The 20,373-nt window shown below is 41.9% G+C and overlaps 1 protein-coding gene across 1 annotated transcript in view; it reads left to right on the forward strand.

Annotated features, from left to right (window-relative positions):
- LOC106565271 (potassium voltage-gated channel subfamily KQT member 2) overlaps nucleotides 1-20,373 on the forward strand; it is a 108,991-nt gene that overhangs the window by 73,553 nt on the left and 15,065 nt on the right. The window contains exons 9-14 of the mRNA XM_014132186.2: nucleotides 5,255-5,326; nucleotides 5,554-5,583; nucleotides 9,144-9,418; nucleotides 10,306-10,353; nucleotides 17,523-17,631; nucleotides 17,940-18,071. Of these exons, the coding sequence (XP_013987661.1) occupies nucleotides 5,255-5,326; nucleotides 5,554-5,583; nucleotides 9,144-9,418; nucleotides 10,306-10,353; nucleotides 17,523-17,631; nucleotides 17,940-18,071 (666 nt within the window). The remainder of the gene's footprint in view (nucleotides 1-5,254; nucleotides 5,327-5,553; nucleotides 5,584-9,143; nucleotides 9,419-10,305; nucleotides 10,354-17,522; nucleotides 17,632-17,939; nucleotides 18,072-20,373) is intronic.

Here is a 20,373-nt window from a genome sequence, read left to right on the forward strand (position 1 = left end):
ATTATGTCAGCAGAGTACCCAGCCAGAAATAATCAGACACCCATTTTTCAAGCTAGCATATAATGTCACAAAAAACAAAACCACAGCTAAATGCAGCACTAACCTTTGATGATCTTCATCAGATGACACACCTAGGACATTATGTTATACAATACATGCATGTTTTGTTCAATCAAGTTCATATTTATATCAAAAACCAGCTTTTTACATTAGCATGTGACGTTCAGAACTAGCATACCCCCCGCAAACCTCCGGTGAATTTACTAAATTACTCACGATAAACGTTCACAAAAAACATAACAATTATTTTAAGATTTATAGATACAGAACTCCTTTGTGCAATCGAGGTGTCCGATTTTAAAATAGCTTTTTGGTGAAAGCACATTTTGCAATATTCTGAGTACATAGCCCAGCCATCACGGCTAGCTATTTAGACACCCACCAAGTTTAGCCCTGACCAAAGTCAGATTTACTATTAGAAAAGTTTGATTACCTTTGGTGTTCTTCGTCAGAATGCACTCCCAGGACTGCTACTTCAATAACAAATGTTGGTTTGGTTCAAAATAATCCATTGTTATATCCAAATAGCGGCGTTTTGTTCGTGCGTTCAAGACACTATCCGAAGTGTAAATAAGGGTCACGAGCATGGCGCATTTCGTGACAACAGATTTCAAAATATTCCATTACCGTACTTCGAAGCATGTCAACCGCTGTTTAAAATCAATTTTTATGCCATTTTTCTCGTAAAAAAGCGATAATATTCCGACCGGGAATCTGCGTTTAGGTAAAAAGACGAAAGAAAATAAAGCATGGGGTCGACTCGGGCACGAGCCTGAGTCTCACAGTACTGTGACCAGCCACTATCCAAACGCGCTACTTTTTTTCAGCCAGAGCCTGCAAAGCCACGATTCAGCTTTTTGCCGCCTTCTGAGAGCCCATGGGAGCCGTAGGAAGTGTCACGTAACAGCAGAGATCCCCTGTAATGGATAGAGATAATCAAGAAGGCCAAGAAATTGACAGACAGGGCACTTCCTGCATGGAATCGTCTCAGGTTTTGGCCTGCCAAATGAGTTCTGTTATACTCACAGACACCATTCAAACAGTTTTAGAAACTTTGGAGTGTTTTCTATCCAAAGCTACTAATTATATGCATATTCTAGTTTCTGGGCAGGAGTAATAATCAGATTAAATCGGGTACGTTTTTTATCCGGCCGTGAAAATACTGCCCCCTAGCCATAACAGGTTAAAATAAATTTTTATGCGATTTTTCTCGTAAAATAGCGATAATATTCCAACCGGGAGTCGTTGTTTTCGTTCAAAGACTGAAAAAGTAAAATGGACTCTTCAAGTGCATGCGCACGCCCGTCTCATTGTTCTCAGATCGACCACTTACCAAATGCGCTACTGTTTTTCAGCCATAGACTGCAAAGTCATCATTCAACGTTCTGGCGCCTTCTGAGAGCCTATGGGAGCCTTAGAAAGTGTCACGTTACAGCAGAGATCCTTTGTTTTGGATAGAGATGACAAAGAAGGCCAAGAAATGGTCAGACAGGGTACTTCCTGTAGAGAATCTTCTCAGGTTTTGGCCTGCCATTTGAGTTCTGTTATACTCACAGACACCATTCAAACAGTTTTAGGAACTTTGGAGTGTTTTCTATCCAAAGCTACTAATTATATGCATATTCTAGTTACTGGGCAGGAGTAGTAACCAGATTAAATCGGGTACGTTTTTTATCCAGCCGTGTCAATACTGCCCCCTAGCCCTAACAGGTTAAATGTGCAACCAGAGGAAAAAGAACTCTGGACCACCTATACCCCACACACAGAGACGCATACAAAGCTCTCCCTTGCCCTCCATTTGGCAAATCTGACCATAATTCTATCCTCCTGATTCCTGCCTACAAGCTAAAATTAAAGCAGGAAGCACCAGTGACTAGATCAATAAAAAAGTGGTCAGAGGAAGCAGATGCTAAGCTACAGGACTGTTTTGTTAGCACAGACTGGAATATGTTCCAGGATTCCTCGGATGGTATTGAGGAGTACACCACATCAGTCATTTGCTTCATCAATAGGTGCATTGATGACGTCGTCCCCACAGTGACCGTACGTACATACCCCAACCAGAAGCACAGGCAGCATCCGCACTGAGCTAAAGGCTAGACCTGCCACGTTCAAGGAGTGGGACTCTAACACAGAAGCTTATAAGAAATCCCGCTATGCCCTCCGACGAACCATCAAACAGGCAAAGCATCAAGATCAAATCGTACTACACCGGCTCTGATGCTGGTCGGATGTGGCAGGGCTTGCAAACCATTACAGACTGCAAAAGGAAGCACAGCCGAGAGCTGCCCAGTGACACAAGCCTATCAGATGAGCTAAACTACTTCTATGCTCGCTTTGAGGCAAATAACACTAAAACATGCATGAGAGCACCAGCTGTTCCGGAAGACTGTGTGATCACGCTCTCCGCAGCCGATGTGAGTAAGACCTTTAAGCAGGTCAACATTCACAAGGCCGCTGGGCCAGATGGATTACCAGGACGTGTACTGCGAGCATGCGCTGACCAACTGGCAAGTGTCTTCACTGACATTTTCAACCTCTCCCTGTCTGAGTCTGTAATACCAACATGTTTTAAGCAGACCACCATAGTCCCTGTGCCCAAGAACACTAAGGTAACCTGCCTAAATGACTACCGATTAAATCGGGTATGTTTTTTATCCGGCCGTGAAAATACTGCCCCCTATCCATAACAAGTTAAAGGTCTTACTCACATCGGCTACGGAGAGTGAGATCACACAGTCGTCCGGAACAGCTGGTGTTCTCATGCTTGGTTGCTTGCCTCAAAGCGAGCATGGAAGAAATATAGCTTGTCTGGTAGGCTCGCATCACTGGGCAGCTCACAGCTGGGTTTCCTTTTGTAATCCGTGATAGTTTGCAAGCCCTGCCACATCCGACGAGCATCAGAGCCGGCGTAGTAGGATTCGATCTTAGTCATGTATTGATATGTATATATGTCTGTACGTACGTACCATGATGTGGTAATGTTATCAGATGAATCCCGGAACATATTCCAGTCTGTGCTATCGAAATAGTTCTGTAGCCTAACATTGGCTTCATCGGACCACTTGACCACCGTATTGAGAGCGTCACTGGTACTTTCTGTTTGAGTTTTTGCTTGTAAGCAGGAATCAGTAGGATAGACTTATGGTCAGATTTGCTAAGTGGAGGGCCAGGGAGGGCCTTGTATGTATTTCTGTGTGTGGAGTAAAGGTGATCTAGAGTTTTGTCGCCTCTAGTTGTAAAGGTGACATGCTTGTAAAAATTAAGTAACACAGATTTCAGTTTCCCTGCATTAAAATCACAAGCCACTAGGAGCGCCACCTCTGTATGTGCATTTTCTTGTTTTCTTATGGCTATATCCAGCTCGTTGAGTGTGGTCTTAGTGCCAGCATCAGTTTGTGGTGGTAAATAGACAGCTATGAAACATGTAAATAGTATGGTCTGCAGCTATTCATGAGGTATTCTAAATCGGGTGGACAAAAGACTTCCTTAACATTAGAGATTGCACACCAGCTGTTGTTAACAGAGACAGACACCTCCCCATAACCTTACCAGAAGCTGCCATTCGGTCTTGACGATGCATAGAAAAACCTGCTAGATGTATATTATCCATGTCCTTGCTCAGCCACGACTCAGATAAACATAGGATATTACAGTGCTTCAAGTCCTGTTGATAGGATAGTCTCGAAAGGAGCTTGTCCAGTTTGTTCTCTAGTGATTGCACGTTCGCCAATAGAATGGACGGTAGAGGCGGTTTATTTACTTGCCGGCATAGTCTCATCAGGGAGCCTGCTCGTTTGCCTCTCTTGCGCCATCTCTTCCTTTTTCGAGTCCCGGGGATTAGGGCCTGGTCCTGAATGAGCAGTCCACAGCTGCTGACTCATTGAAGTAAAAATCGTCAATCAAATTGTATTTATCAATTGCGCCCAATACAACAAGTATTGTTACTGTGAAATGCTTACTTACAAGCCCTTAACCAACAATGCAGTTTTAAGAAAATATAGTTAAGAATTGAGGTTAATGATCACTGTTCTGATATCCAGAAGATGTTTTTGGTCATAGGAAATTATGGTAGAAATATTATGTGCAAAAAAAGTTAAGATCAGCGTAAAGAAAACACACAAAATCCACTGCAGCACCATCTTCTCATCATATTAGATGCACAGTAGCTCACGCGCGCACACTCGCACTCGCTGTCGTTCTCTATCTTGCTCTCGCTCTCTTGGCATAGCACACAAAAACACAGCACGGCATACCATTATTCACACACACACACACACACACACACACACACACACACACACACACACACACACACACACACACACACAGACACACACAGATGAAGACAAATGAAAAAGACTGATGTTTTCACATTTTATTTTGATGAAATATGGTTCACAATTTCAGTTAGTTTGTGACTATTTGGTCCCCTTGGTGATGTCACAGGCTTGTCTAAACATATTGGTAGTGATTAGTCTTTGTTAATGTGAATGTTCTATGCCAGGTGTATAGATGGCTAACTTAGCTTGAGTATTGATTGATGGCTGAAGGGAAAAAGGCAAACAGCCTGCAACTGGGCCATATCTGATTGTTGCATTGTGGGCCCAGGGCCCGAAGGACTGGGTACTTTTTACCTCATCTGCAGGGAAAGATTTCCATTGGATAGGTACTACAAGTCTTAGATAAATTAAAGTGTGCCTGTCTCATAAGGAACAACAGGCTACTTTGAAAGTTGGGGTGTCAAATTGAATTCAAGGGCTGTATGACTACAGTGATGTTTAATCGAACATTATATTACGTAAAACAAGTATCTTTTACAAAACTTTGGACTATTAATGAATGGGATAGTAATTGCAGTTGTTTGTTACTGTGTCACATTCTCTTATCTGCATTCCCAAAAAATTATGAAAATGCCATCTTAGTTTTGGTTACAGGGCAATTGAAAACATCCTCACAGAATTCAAGCTCTTGGTAAGGAGGCATATGAAATCAAGCAAAATTGAAATCTACAACCTACTACCCATAAATGGCCTACTACCCATAAATGGCAGGGATTGCATCGGGAATAATATACATTCATATAGAACATTTGAAACAGCACCAAGCCATTCTATATGCAGTAAAGCTGTGCTGGGGTATGTTTTTTTTCTTCCTTGTAACACCAACACATCTTTTGTCTTTTATTTATAAGTAGACTGATCCCGCCACTAAATCAACTGGATCTACTAAGAAATCTGAAGAGCAAGTCGGGACTGTCATTCAGGTCAAAAACAAAATCCGAATTCATCATCTACTAAGATCTTTATAGCATTATGAAACATTATGTAAAATATAGTGTGGTACTTTTTCTATAAAAAATATAGCATCAATACTACTATGTCAGATTTGACAGATTATTGACAATTGAATGTACTGTATGTATCTGTTTGTTTTGTTTGTTTGTTTGTTTGTTTGTTTGTTTGTGTGTCTTTGTGTTTCCTGACCAAACAGGAAGGAACCCCAACCGGAGCCCTCCCCAAGGTCAGTATCAAAACCTTATCTTACAACGAGGTCAAAATAATCTATTTCACTCATCTCCATCCCAAATTTCTGGTCAGTTCTAAAGTCGACACTGAACCTGAAGACTGTTCAAAACAGTCACCAACGTTGAGAGTACCAGCCATGTCACTTGTTCGTTGTAAGATAAGGTGACCAACACTCGACCAAATAAGACCTACTGTCTCTAGTTTATCACATATTGACTATTTCACGGTTGTATGGTCAGGTGCAGCAAAGAATAACCTAAGAAAGCTTCAGCTGGCCCAGAATAGAGCAGCACGCCTTGCACTTCACTGAACTTAGAGGGTTCATATCTACAATATACAAATTTAATGCAACGCACAATGTTACAGTGCGTTCACACCTCTTTACTTTTTTCAAATTTTGTTGTGTTACAGCTTGGATTTTGTCACACACATTACCCCATAATGTTAAAGTGGAATTATGTTTTTCAAAACAAAACATTAACAAATGAATAAAAATGTAAAGCTAAAATGTCTTGAGTCAATAAGTATTCAACCCCCTTGTTTTGGCAAGCCTAAATAAGTTCAGGAGTAAAAATGTGCTTAACAAGTCACATAATAAGTTGCACTGACTACCGCATCTCTGTACCCCACACAAACAATTATCTGTAAGGTCCCTCAGTCGAGCTATGAATTTCAAACACAGATTCAACCTCAAAGAACAGGGAGGTTTTCCAATGCCTCGCAAAGAAGGGCACTTATTGGTAGTAAAAAAATTTAAAAGCAGATATTGAATATCCCTTTGAGCATGGTGAAGTTATTAATTACTCTTTGGATGGTGTATCAATACACAGAGTCACTACAAAGATACAGGAGTCCTTCTTAACTCAGTTGCTGGAGAGGAAGGAAACTTTTTATCATGAATACAAAGTTTTATGTTTGTGGCAAATCCAATACAACACATTACTGAGTACCACTCATATTTTCAAGCTTAGTGGTTGCTGCATCATGTTATTGGTATGCTTGTAATCGTTAAGGATAGGCTCATTTTTCAGGATGAATAGAAACGTAATAGAGCCAAGCAAAGGCAAATTCCTAAAGGAAAACCTGGTTAAGTCTGCTTTCCACGAGACAATGGGAGATGTATTCACCTTTCAGCAGGACAATGACCTAAAACACGAGGCCAAATCTACACTAGAGTTACTTACCAAGAAGAATGTTGGCCGTGTTACAGTTTTGACTTAAATCTACTTTAAAATCTATTGCAAGACCTGAAAATGGTTGTCTAGCAATGATCAACAATCATTTTGACAGAGCTTGAAGAATTTTGAAAAGAATACTTGCCAAATGTTGCACAATCCAGGTGTGGAAAACTCTTAGAATGTACCCAGAAAGACTCACAGCTGAATTCAATTCTAAAAGTGCTTCTCCAAAGTATAGACTCAGAGGTGTGAATACTTATGTAAATGACATATTTCTGTATTAAATTTCCAATAAATGTGCAAAAATGTTTTTTGTAGATTGGAGAATGTTTTTTATCAATTTGATCCATTTGGAATTCAGGCTGTAACACAACAAAATGTGGAATAAGTCAAGGGGTTTGAATACTTTCTGAAGGCATTTTATATAAAGACATGGTTACATGGAACTCCCATCTCATTTTACAATCTGCTAAAAGAGCTTTAAAAACCAAATAAAACAATACCTCATGACCCACACCTCTCCCCTCTCTGACCTAAATAACTTGTTTGTATATACAGTACACCACTTAACTTCTAACCACATTTTGTTACATTACAGCCTTATTCTAAAATTGATTTAATAATTTTTTGCCCTTCTCAATCTACACACAATACTCCATAATGACAAAGCGAAAACAGGTTTAGACATTTTTGCAAATGTATTGCAAAGAAAAAACAGAAATAGCTTATTTGCATACGTTTTCAGACCCTTTGCTATGAGGCTTGAAATTGAGCTCAGGTGCATTCTGTTTCCATTGAGCATCCTTGATGTTTCTACAACTTGCACACACCTGTCTGTATAATGTCCCACAGTTGACTGAATGTCAGAGCAAAAACCAAGCCATGAGGTCAAAGGAAGAGCTCCGAGACAGGATTGTGTCAAGGCACCGATCTGGGGAAGGGTACCAAAAAAATTCTGCAGCATTGAAGGCCCCCAAAAACACAGTGGCCTCCGTCATTCATAAATAGAAGAAGTTTGGAACCACCAAGACCCTTCCTAGAGCTGGCCGCCTGGCCAAACTGAGCAATTGGGGGAGAAGGGCCGTGGTGAGGAGGTGACCAAGAACCGGATGGTCAATAACAGAGTTCCAGAGTTCCTCTGTGGAGATGGGAGAACCTTCCAGAAGGACAACCACCTTTGCAGCACTTCACCAATCAGGCCTTTATGGTAGAGTGGCCAGACGGAAGCCACTCCTCAGTAAAAGGCACATGGCAGCCTGCTTGTAGTTTGCCATAAAGCACCTAAAGGACTCTCAGACCATGAGAAACAAGATTCTCTGGTCAGATGAAACCAAGATTGAACTCTTTGGTCTGAATACCAAGCGTCACGCCTGGAGGAAATCTGGCACCATTCTTATGGTGAAGCATGGTTGTGGCAGCATCATGCTGTGGGGATGTTTTTCAGCGGCAGGGACTGGGAGAATGGTCAGGATCGAGGCAAAGATGAACAGAGCAAAGTACAGAGAGATCCTTGACGAAAACCTGCTTCAGAGTGCTCAGGACCTCAGATTGTGGAAAAGGTTCACCTTCCAACAGGACAACGACCCTAAGCACACAGCCAAGTCGATGCAGGAGTGGTTTCGGGACATGTCTCTGAATGTCCTTGAGTGGCCCAGCCAGAGCCCGGACTTGAAACTGATCTTACATCTCTGGAGAGACCTGAAAATAGCTGTGCAGCGACACTCCCCATCCAACCTGACAGAGTTTGAGAGGATCTGCAGAGAAGAATGGGAGAAACTCCCCAAATACAGGTGGGCCAAGCTTGTAGCGTCATACTCATGAAGACTTGAGGCTGTAATCGCTGCAAAAGGTTCTTCAACAAAGGGACTGAATACTTATGTAAATGTGATTTAACCTCTATGGGCTAGGTGGGACGCTTGTAAAAATCCTATTACTTCAATTTCTCAAACATATGACTATTTTACAGCTATTTAAAGACAAGACTCTCGTTAATCTAACCACACTGTCCGATTTCAAAAAGGCTTTACAACGAAAGCAAAACATTAGACAAGTCCTATAAAATGAGAAGATTTATTGAAAAGCGTATTTTAACTGATTACTTACTGCCAAGCAATTAGAGTAACTTGTGAGGCGTTTGTTGTGATACTCCGACAATATTCAGTTGGGGCTGAATGAATGCAATACCAGAACATTGTACGGCTAGTAAACCACTAAATATTGCAACATCAATAGCATCTGATTACCATAACTGCAAGTTGGTCAATAAAGATGTGCATGGTGTGCATGAATACACAGAACAACACTGACTTGTATTGATTGAGTGGCGATAACATGACATATCTCCTCTCAACGTCTCTTGATCCCCTGACTCCTCCAGTCAGAAGGTCAGCCTGAAGGAGCGTGTTTTCTCCAGTCCCCGGAGCTCAGGGACCAAAGGGAAAGGTTCACCCCATGGCCCCAGTGGACAAGGCAGCCAGGGTCAAGGCCAGGGGGGCCAAGGCCAGGGCCAACCCATTCACAGGTCCCCCAGCGCTGACAACAGCAATGAAGACAGCCCCAACAAAGTGCCCAAGAGTTGGAGTTTCGGAGAACGCAGCCGGGCACGTCAAGCCTTCCGCATTAAGGGCGCTGCCTCGCGCCAAAACTCGGAAGGTAGGAGTATCTTTACGCAGTGTGTTTCTGTGGTACTTGATATGTTGAGTTCCGTCTAGCTTTTGAATGATGTGTTATTCTTTGTGGCTTTAGTGTTGCAATGTCATCCAAGCGGCCGTCTTGGAAATGAGTTTGTTGTGTGGTGTGATGCGCTGTAAGAGTTCAAATTGCATGTTGTGTTATGTGCTGTATCTTTTGTTGCTCTGTTCTTTCCCGGGTTTCATACTTTTTTTCTGTTATCTGTGGTATCTTTGTTACCTTTCTGTTTGGTTCATTTGAAACAAACTTGGAACAGTACAATTAGAGAAAGACAGTGTGGTGATTATGTTCTGCTGATGTAGTTGATGTTTAAAAGTTAGGTGACAATGACAAGTTATAACAATGGTCATAATGTCACTTAATGCTATCATAAGGATTTGGTTAGCGACATTACTCTGACTATAGCAGGTTATAACAAACCTTTGAACTGATGATGACAGTGTAATAACCTCTGTCCTCTATATAGCTCTTTAATAAAACAGTTTCATGTCAAACTCATGAGTTCTCATAACATGTCTTATAACACTCCTAGTGGTAGTATATTATTAGCATTGTCACCACCCCTTAAAGTGTTTAGATGTTCAAGTCTTAAAGTGTTTAAGTGTTACTGTTAATTAAGCATAGATATTAATCATGAATTAAACAGCATGGCAGCATATGTTTGCCCTACATGAGGCAGTTCTGTTAAACATGTCCGGTCTGTTTTATGTGTCTGTATTCATGCAATTGTTGCTCTTGATGGCGTTTTCTCTGTACGTTGACAGAAAACAAATAATTTGATGCACGCTAGGCAAAACGCAATCCTCATCGATTCCTTTTTCGTTTCTCTATTTGACGGTGGGCTAAAGTGCTGATTGAGATGCAGGATGAAGAATTCAGACAGAAGAGCTCACCAGGTCAGGCAAACAAGATGCTTGTTTCAACATCCACGATCAACACACCGATAAGCAATATATCAAGGGATTTATTACCTCATGTACATATATGCTTTCATGTTTTGTTTTTGGTTTGGTATGCTTTTTGGACTGATTTCCCAGATACAGAAGCCCAGTCCCTGACTAAAAAGCGTGCTCAATAGAGAATCTCCATTTAAAGTGCTTTCCAGTCCAGGATTAGGCTTAATCTGTGTCTGAGAACACGGCCCATGTTTGGATTTTTTTTTTTTATTCCATTTGGCAAATAGCTGTAAAGAAGTTAGAATATAGTACAGGATAACGTCTATTTTTATTTGCTGGCAATGGCATCATCTTCATGTTGTCTGTTTGTTTTACTTTGTTTTTGAATATGATAACATCATCATAAACCATGTACTGTCAATACTAATCACCAGAACTCATGTGAGTAATCAGATTTAGACAGATTTTTCTAATTTCATGTCCAAATTCTCCCAAAGTGTCTAAAATGTATTGTGTAGCTCAGTGGTGCCCAAACTTTTTATAGTCCCGTACCCCTTCCAACATTCAACCTCCAGCTGCGTTCCTCCTCTAGCACCAGGGTCAGCGCACTCTCAAATGTTGTTTTTTGCCATCATTATAAGCCTGCCAAACACACACTATACGATACCTTTATTAAACATAAGAATGAGTGTGAGTTTGTCACAACCCGGCTCGTGGGAAGTGACAAAAAGCTTTTATAGGACCAGGCACAATAATTATATAATAATAATCAATAATTTTGCTCTTTATTTAACCATGTTACATATAAAACCTTATTTGTTCATCGAAAATTGTGAATAACTCACCACAGGTTAATGAAAAGGGTGTGCTGGAAAGGATGCACATAACTCTGCAATGTTGGGTTGTATTGGAGAGAGTCTCAGTCTTAAATAATTTTTCACACAGTCTGTGCCTGTATTTAGTTTTCATGCTAGTGAGGGCCGAGAATCCACTCTCACATAGGTACATGCTTGCAAAGGGCATCAGTGTCTTAACAGCGCGATTTGCCAAGGCAGGATACTCTGAGCGCAGCCCAAACCAGAAATCTGGCAGTGGCTTCTGATTAAATTCAATTGCAATTTCGATGAGGTTCTTTTTTTCAGATATCGGTAAGTGGACTGGAGGCAGGGCATGAAAGGGATAACGAATCCAGTTGTTTGTGCCTTCCGTTTCGGGAAAGTACCTGCGTAATTGCGCACCCATCTCACTCAGGTGCTTCGCTATATCACATTTTACATTGTCCGTAAGCTTGAGTTCATTTGCACACAAAAAAATCAAATAATGATGGAAAGACCTGTGTTTTGTCCTTGTTAATGCAGACAGAGAAGAGCTCCAACTTCTTAATCATAGCCTGAATTTTGTCCCACACGTTGAATATAGTTGCGGAGATTCCCTGTAATCCTAGATTCAGATCATTCAGGCGAGAAAAAACATCACCCCGATAGGCCAGTCGTGTGAGAAACTTGTCATCATGCATGCGGTCAGACAAGTGAAAATTATGGTCAGTAAAGAAAACGTGTCAGTACTTTGCCCCTTGATAACCAGCGCACTTCTGTATGTTGTAAAAGTGTTACATGGTCGCTGCCCATATCATTGCATAGTGCAGAAAATACACAAGAGTTCAGGGGCCTTGCTTTAACAAAGTTGACCATTTCACTGTAGTGTCCAAAACATCTTTCAAGCTGTCAGGCATTCCCTTGGCAGCAAGAGCCGCTCGGTGGATGCTGCAGTGTACCTAAGTGGCATCGGGAGCAACTGCTTGTACGCACGTTACCACTCCACTATGTCTCCTTGTCATGGCTTTTGCGCCATCAGTACAGATGCCAACACATCTTGACCACCAAAGGCCATTTGATGTTACAAAGCTGTCCAATATCCTCTCTTGTTGTCCTGGTTTCCAGTGGTTTGCAGAAGAGGATGCCATCCTTAATTGACCCCCCATAAACGTAAAGGACATATACCAGGAGCTGTGCCAGGCCCGCCACGTCTGTTGACTCATCCAGCTGTAACACATATAATTCACTGGCTTGTATGCAAAGCAGTTAATTGTTTCAAAACATCTCCTGCCACGTCACTGATGCGTCGTGAAACAGTGTTGTTTGATGAAGACATTGTTTGTATAGTTTCTTTGGCCATTTCCCCCAGCATTGTCCCAGCCATATCTGCGGCAGCATGAAGAATTAAGTCCTCCACAATAGCATGGGGCTTGCCTGTCCTAGCCACTTGGCAGCTTACCATATAAGACGCTTCTAGTCCCTTCTTATTAATGGTATCTGTTGATTTTATACATGACTTACTACTCGAAAGTTGTCTTAATTCTTGCTCAAAAAACTCCTGTGGCTTAGTTTCAAATTGGCATGTTTTGTTTCTAAATATCTGCGCAAGAGTGAAGGTTTCATCGAGTTGTGAGATAGTACTTTTGCACATATAACACACTGTGCCTGAGGAAAGGCACTACTTCCAATATAAGTGAACCCCAAATCAATTTAGTTCTCATCATATGTGCGCCTCTTCGATGGACCAACATCCCTGTCTGTTGTTTGGTGCTTTCCCAGGTAAGGGGGCAGTAGCTCTTCGGCTGCATCAGATTCACAACTGTCAGTGTCCATGCTAGCTGGGCTAACAACATATGTAGAATTACTGATGCTAGCATTGGATGTGCTCGTGGAAGCAGAACAACTTGTGTCGTCGACAGGCGCAGGTGTAGTACTGCTGGTAGTAGCAGTACTACCAGTAGAGCTGGTATGTGTCTCTATGGACGCGGGCCTTACTTTTTTTAACCATTTATCAATTTCCCAGCAAACGGAATGAGCAGCAGCTACGTTTGGCTACATACGGATAGTTAGTGGAATTCCCACGAGAGAGTAATGGTTCATTTGATTGGATGTTCATTATTTGACTAGGCTACCTGTATTTGACATTGTGTTGTTATTTCGCTGAACACTAGATGGTTTAACTTTATTTTTGGCAGTGAAACGAGGCTACTCAGGCGAGAAAAAAAACACCCAAATGTATAACCCCGTTGGAAAATAGAAATGGACTGTTTGAAAATGTGAATAAAAATAAATTCTTTTTTTTTTTTTTAAATGAATGTGAATCACATTTTTATTTGGCGTGCCCCCGACGGCTTTGCTCGTACCCCTGGGGGGTTTGGGAAAACCTGGTGTAGCTCAATAAAGTTACTTTATTTGTGCCCTGGTCCTCACGAGCCGGGTTGTGACAAAAACTCACACTCATTCTTATGTTTAATAAAGGTATCGTATAGTGTGTGTGTGTGTGTGTGTGTGTGTGTGTGTGTGTGTGTGTGTGTGTGTGGCAGGCTTACAATGATGGCAAAAAACAACATTTGAGGTTGAATGTTTGCTGGAGTTTTAGACATTTTGGGAGAATTTGGACATGAAATGAGAAGAAATCTGTCTAAATCTGATTTCTCACATGAGTTCTGGTGATCAACCAGATCAAAATAATGCTAAATGATGCTTAAAACAATTTTCTAAAGTCATTATATGGAGTTAAATTAGTGCCAAAAACCAAGTGTGCATGTAATCAGTGTTGTGCACATATCAGTCTCTCATTGATTTCAGTCTCATGCCATTAGCTGATAACTGTTGCAAAGTTATTTGGCTAAATTACAGCAATCATTTAGTAGCATGGTTATGATATCATCTCAACCCCAGTAACAAGCCATAACAATCTGTCAGTTTATAGTAATGACTGTTACTGACCTCTGTTGATATGTCTGTTACGTCATGCTAATTATTAGCTTGGTAAAACAGAGCAATTCATTTTGGATTCCCAGGCTAGCAAAAAAAATACTTTTTAGGACTCAAGTAAACTGTTACATTTCAGTTAGCCTGACATGATGCCTCTATAACATGATCATGACAAATTATAGTGTCAAAATTATGACATAAAACCTGTCATGGTATGTCATTACCATTTTGCAAAGTGACATAACACTTACAAAGCGACAACTGTAAGACATTTTAATCTGATTGTATGTTTTTCCACTTCATAATGCCATCTTGGCTTACATGTAATGGTATACTGTAGCAGGCCTTATGCCATTTCTATGGCAGCCTTATGAAGGCATTGTGATGCTGCATTTACTGATTTCCACTGCCCATAACTCTAATGCAGCAACCAGTTGTGACTTGGGAATAATCTTCAACTGCACACCTTTGGAAAACAAAAGATCCTACATGCTTACATATTACAAAGTGCAGTTGTGAGATACCTACTGATCATTTATGAAAAATAATTGTAACACTATGCACATAATATGTTCAAGTGTGTGACATTAGATTGATCCATCCTTTGGGGAAAGACTTTTGAATATACTGATTTGGCACTATTTGACTATTGTACAATATATCACATCTTGCCATATCTGAGCAGTGGAATTAATTCAAATCTGACAAATATACAAATCTGTATACTTCTAAATATGTTGGCAGTGTTACAGAGTTGCTGCTTTAGCCTCATTTTAATAGTGTATCAGTTGGGTCATGTTCATATGAAGCCATAGCTTAAACGGCTTTGGAACCTTGTTTTCAGAGTGACATTTTGATACTGTATCAGTTGGGTCATGTTCATATGAAGCCATAGCTTAAACAGCTTTGGAACCTTGTTTTCAGAGTGACATTTTGATACTGTATCAGTTGGGTCATGTTCATATGAAGCCATAGCTTAAACGGCTTTGGAACCTTGTTTTCAGAGTGACATTTTGATTGAGTTTGCTAGCTAACTTATTTAACATCCGATGCATATTTCCACAGCATTGTCACTGGTTGCTGCATGACAGTGTAGGGTTTTCACTGTCAAATGACCATTGTCACAACATTCCTTTTCACAATTTGACATTAGAATAAGTGACTGCAACCAGTATGAAAATCTTGGTAACACCTTCTGTGAATGCCCTAATCATAAGGAAATGTAAGCGCCTATGTTTTGCATTGTAATGGATTTTGCGTATTTCTTAAGGGGTTATTAAAACCTGTTGCTGCAGTCCTTTCTTCTTCAGTCCATTCCACTAATTACTGTACCAAACTACATTTGATGCCCATCATTTTTACTTATCACCCCTCCCTTTCACGATGCAGATCTGGCCAATACCCCTGCAGTCCTTATTGCATTGTACCTTCAGAGAGGTTCTGTAATACATGACAAGATACCCACTGAGACAACTGAATATCACCACAGCCCTCGGGTTCTTTACATCATGATATTGTATATCATTTCCTAATAAGCCTGTTTTTTTGGTGATTGTATTATGATTTTATCCTTAAATTTAACCAGGTTTATTTTATTGTCGTTTCCTTCTCCTCTCCACCTCTTTTGCAGCAATTGAGGGGTTAATCAGTAAGAAACAAATCCCTTGTCTGCTTGGGGGACGGCCACCAGATCAAAATGAATAAAAACAAGTGTTTATATGATTGAAGCAATATATTGCATGCCCAACTGTAGACCCATTCCATGAGCACAGTAATGGGTGGGCCCCATCATTTTCATAATAGCCCAACTACAAGCAAGCAGCCCGAAAGCCATGCACTCAACTCAAAATGGCTGCCGCTGTTGCATTCTAACCTGCATGAAGGAAGCTGTCTGATCTCTGTCAGTTGGCCTTCAGTGCCCACTAAGGGCCTTTGAAGCACAGCACTATAGAACCGTGACACTAGATCCCCTCCCCTTAAAATGGAAGCCATGTTGGGGGAAGACGTGATGCAGTTTCACGGCTCTGTATTTTGGTTGGCATTAGGCGCACAATGTTTTTGTCTGTTGGAGTGAAACTGGGATAGGTCAATGCTGTGGCCCAAAATTATTGACACCTTCAGGCAAGTTCAAGCACTTTATTTGTCAATACAGATATCTACGTCAAATTTCTTACGCTCAGAGTTCACATATTTGAGCTCAGAGACATACTTGATTATGCTAGATACACATACTACATACACTAGATACACAGAACCAAAGATGAACAAAGCCTCTTTACACACCATAAAACCATTATGGTCTTGAAAAGGGAGAAATCCTTACCATCTCAAATACAACACCGACATTGAAATATATAGGGAAAGATTTACCCAGCCTTGTCACCAGTCTGAACCTCCTATTTCACTGATGCAAATTGCTACCAACTTGAGTCTGGCCTTTAGATCCCAAAAATAGAAAAGCAACTATTACAATAATTGAAAGTTAAATGTGTGACTGCACAAGCCAATATCCAAACTCCTTCTCGGCTCCCCCCTGCCAGTCAAATTTACAATAAATCCAGTGACTCAGCCACACATAAAAAAGTTTGATATTGAAAGGAGTATATTTAATGCCTAATATAATGAATTATATACAGTAGGACCGATTTACAGTGTTACACTGTTTCCACTATTAAGTTTACTTCAAGATATAGCTAGATATATTGATTGCAGAGTTAGCTGTCCTGCTATGGCTTGTATATAGGTGCTTAATGAACATCCATGTTTTGTACTGTTACGTCTCTGCATTGAACCTCATATAGGCACATTGTCCCCCTTCTGCCATAATAGGCATTCAGCAGTTTGAAATACTTTAACGACTTTCTCTGTATCCCACTCTGAATAGGCCTACACCTGGAACTCAAGTGTCTCAAACTGCAGATTGACGAGGCTGTGGTCCACTGCAGTGGCCTGTCTGCTGACTGTCTCAGTGTCATTCACAACGATGCTAGCTGCTAGCGTAGCTTAAGATAAGAGCACACTGGCTTCGGCACGCCACGTCACGCCTCCGTATTTAATATTTTTGGGCCACAGTAGTCAGGTGAAGCCATTAACCTCAGAAACTGGTACCGCTATGTCCCCCCTTCCTAACCCCCCCCCACACACCTCTTTCCTTTTCCTTATCCTGCATCAGCCAATGAGATGAACCGACACTGCCATTAACCTGCCCTCGATTCGACGCCCAATCCCACACTGTAACCCTGGGCTGTGCAAGTTAATAGCCGTGCCTTCGCTTGGTTCCATGCAGACTGACATCCTTAAAGACTGAATGAGTCAAGGTTAGGGGAGAGTGCAGGTGACAGTTCAGTGTTTCCATCCGCCCCATGCCACAGGAACACGCTAACACTGGAGCTCCCGTGTGCTTGTTGTGTTTCGTAGAAGCCAGCCTCCCTGGAGAGGACATAGCAGACGACAATAAGAGCTGCCACTGTGAGTTTGTCCCTCAGGACCTAACTCCCGGACTCAAGGTCACTATCAGGTCCATTTGGTAAGCCAAGACAAGTTTTGTCTTTCAGAGTGTGTCTAGGTCAGGTCAATCTCTATCTCTCATTATCTGTATGATTTATTTTACCCAGCACTGGTATATTCAAGCTTGGGATATTCATATCACCCTCCTGCTCTTCAATCTCAATCTGGGAAAATCGGTTTACACTGTTATACAGACATGTAGAAAGTTTAATTGAAATATCTCATGGCCCACATAGTTGTCCCCAACCCAATATAATGATCTATGAAATGTCCCATTAAAATATCCTATTGAGGTTGTGTTCATATCTCAAACGTCTCTCTCCTCAGCATTATGAGGTTCATGGTCTCCAAGAGGAAGTTCAAAGAGAGCCTGCGGCCGTACGACGTGATGGATGTCATAGAGCAGTATTCAGCAGGCCACTTGGACATGCTGGCCCGCATCAAAAATCTCCAGTCCAGGCAAGATAACCTCCCTCCTATTCTCTCTCTCTTATTCTCTATCTCACTCTGAGACCTGTATTGATTGCGTATGTCTTCACACCGCAGGGGTAATACTTGGTGGAAGCACCTTTGGAAACCATTACAACTGTGAATCATTTTGAAAATATTCTACCAACCTTCACAATACATCAAAATTGCTCAAGCTCAGTACATTTAAGTTGGGAATCATTGATAGACAGCAATATTCAAACCTTATCTCTGATTTTCAAGCAGATTTAAGTCAGAACTCAGACTGAACCACTCAGGAACAATCAACACCTCATGGAAAGCCATTCAAAGGTGTGGCATTAAAATATGTGTTATTGTCCTGCTAAAAATGTTAACTATATCCCAGGGTTAGGTTTTCAGAAGACTACGGTGGGTTTTCTTCTAACTTTTTACCTGTGCTTTGCTACTTTCATATTTCTTCTGATCCTGACAAGCTTCCCAGTCAATTGGACTGAAATAGGTGCCGGTACTATTTTGACTGCTATTATGATTGTCTGTTTATTTCATATCCTCAAATAGTTAAAACACTGTCAGTTCCACAAGCGATTGGCTACACCTGCAATAACATCGCTAAAACACGTGTATGTGACCAATAAAATTTGATTTGATTTAAATGCCAAAGACACACCAGAATGGCTTTGCCAGAGGTTTTGAGTGTTCCTGAGTGTTCCACAGGGGCGTAGGCATGGGTGGGCGTGGGTGGGCGAAGGCCCACCCACTGGGGAGCCAAGTCCACCCAATCAGATTAAGCAAAAAATATATTAAAAATAATAATAATTATGCTCTACTTGTCATTGTTATTTGTATTTTTACTTAAGCACAGTACTTGACTTGGGCAGAAGCTCACCGGAACTGAGTACCTTTTTCTTCTGCTTGACTTCTTGCACCTCCTATAGAATATTAGCTCAAAAGTATTGAGGAGTTTCTGCACCTAAATACACTGCTCAAAAAAATAAAGGGAACACTTAAACAACACAATGTAACTCCAAGTCAATCACACTTCTGTGAAATCAAACTGTCCACTTAGGAAGCAACACTGATTGACAATAAAATTCACATGCTGTTGTGCAAATGGAATAGACAACAGGTGGAAATTATAGGCAATTAGCAAGACACCCCCAATAAAGGAGTGGTTCTGCAGGTGGGGAACACAGACCACTTCTCAGTTCCTATGCTTCCTGGCTGATGTTTTGGTCACTTTTGAATGCTGGCGGTGCTTTCACTCTAGTGGTAGCATGAGACGGAGTCTACAATCCACACAAGTGGCTCAGGTAGTGCAGCTCATCCAGGATGGCACATCAATGCGAGCTGTGGCAAGAAGGTTTGCTGTGTCTGTCAGTGTAGTGTCCAGAGCATGGAGGCGCTACCAGGAGACAGGCCAGTACATCAGGAGACATGGAGGAGGCCGTAGGAGGGCAACAACCCAGCAGCAGGACGGCTACCTCCACTTTGTGCAAGGAGGAGCAGGGGAAGCACTGCCAGAGCCCTGCAAAATGACCTCCAGCAGGCCACAAATGTGCATGTGTCTGCTCAAACGGTCAGAAACAGACTCCATGGGGGTGGTATGAGGGCCCGACGTCCACAGGTGGGGGTTGTGCTTACAGCCCAACACCGTGCAGGACGTTTGGCATTTGCCAGAGAACACCAAGATTGGCAAATTCGCCACTGGCACCCTGTGCTCTTCACAGATGAAAGCAGGTTCACACTGAGCACGTGACAGACGTGACAGAGTCTGGAGACGCCGTGGTGAACGTTCTGCTGCCTGCAACATCCTCCAGCATGACCGGTTTGGCGGTGGGTCAGTCATGGTGTGGGGTGGCATTTCTTTGGGGGGCCGCACAGCCCTCCATGTGCTCGCCAGAGGTAGCCTGACTGCCATTAGGTACCGAGATGAGATCCTCAGACCCCTTGTGAAACCATATGCTGGTGCGGTTGGCCCTGGGTTCCTCCTAATGCAAGACAATGCTAGACCTCATGTGGCTGGGGTGTGTCAGCAGTTCCTGCAAGAGGAAGGCATTGATGCTATGGACCGGCCCGCCCGTTCCCCAGACCTGAATCCAATTGAGCACATCTGGGACATCATGTCTCGCTCCATCCACCAACGCCACGTTGCACCACAGACTGTCCAGGAGTTGGCGGATGCTTTAGTCCAGGTCTGTTTTGGAGATCCCTCAGGAGACCATCCGCCACCTCATCAGGAGCATGCCCAGGTGTTGTAGGGAGGTCATACAGGCACGTGGAGGCCACACACACTACTGAGCCTCATTTTGAC

Source organism: Salmo salar, chromosome ssa12, assembly GCF_905237065.1.
Source record: "Salmo salar chromosome ssa12, Ssal_v3.1, whole genome shotgun sequence".
NCBI classification, from domain to species: Eukaryota; Metazoa; Chordata; class Actinopteri; order Salmoniformes; family Salmonidae; genus Salmo; species Salmo salar.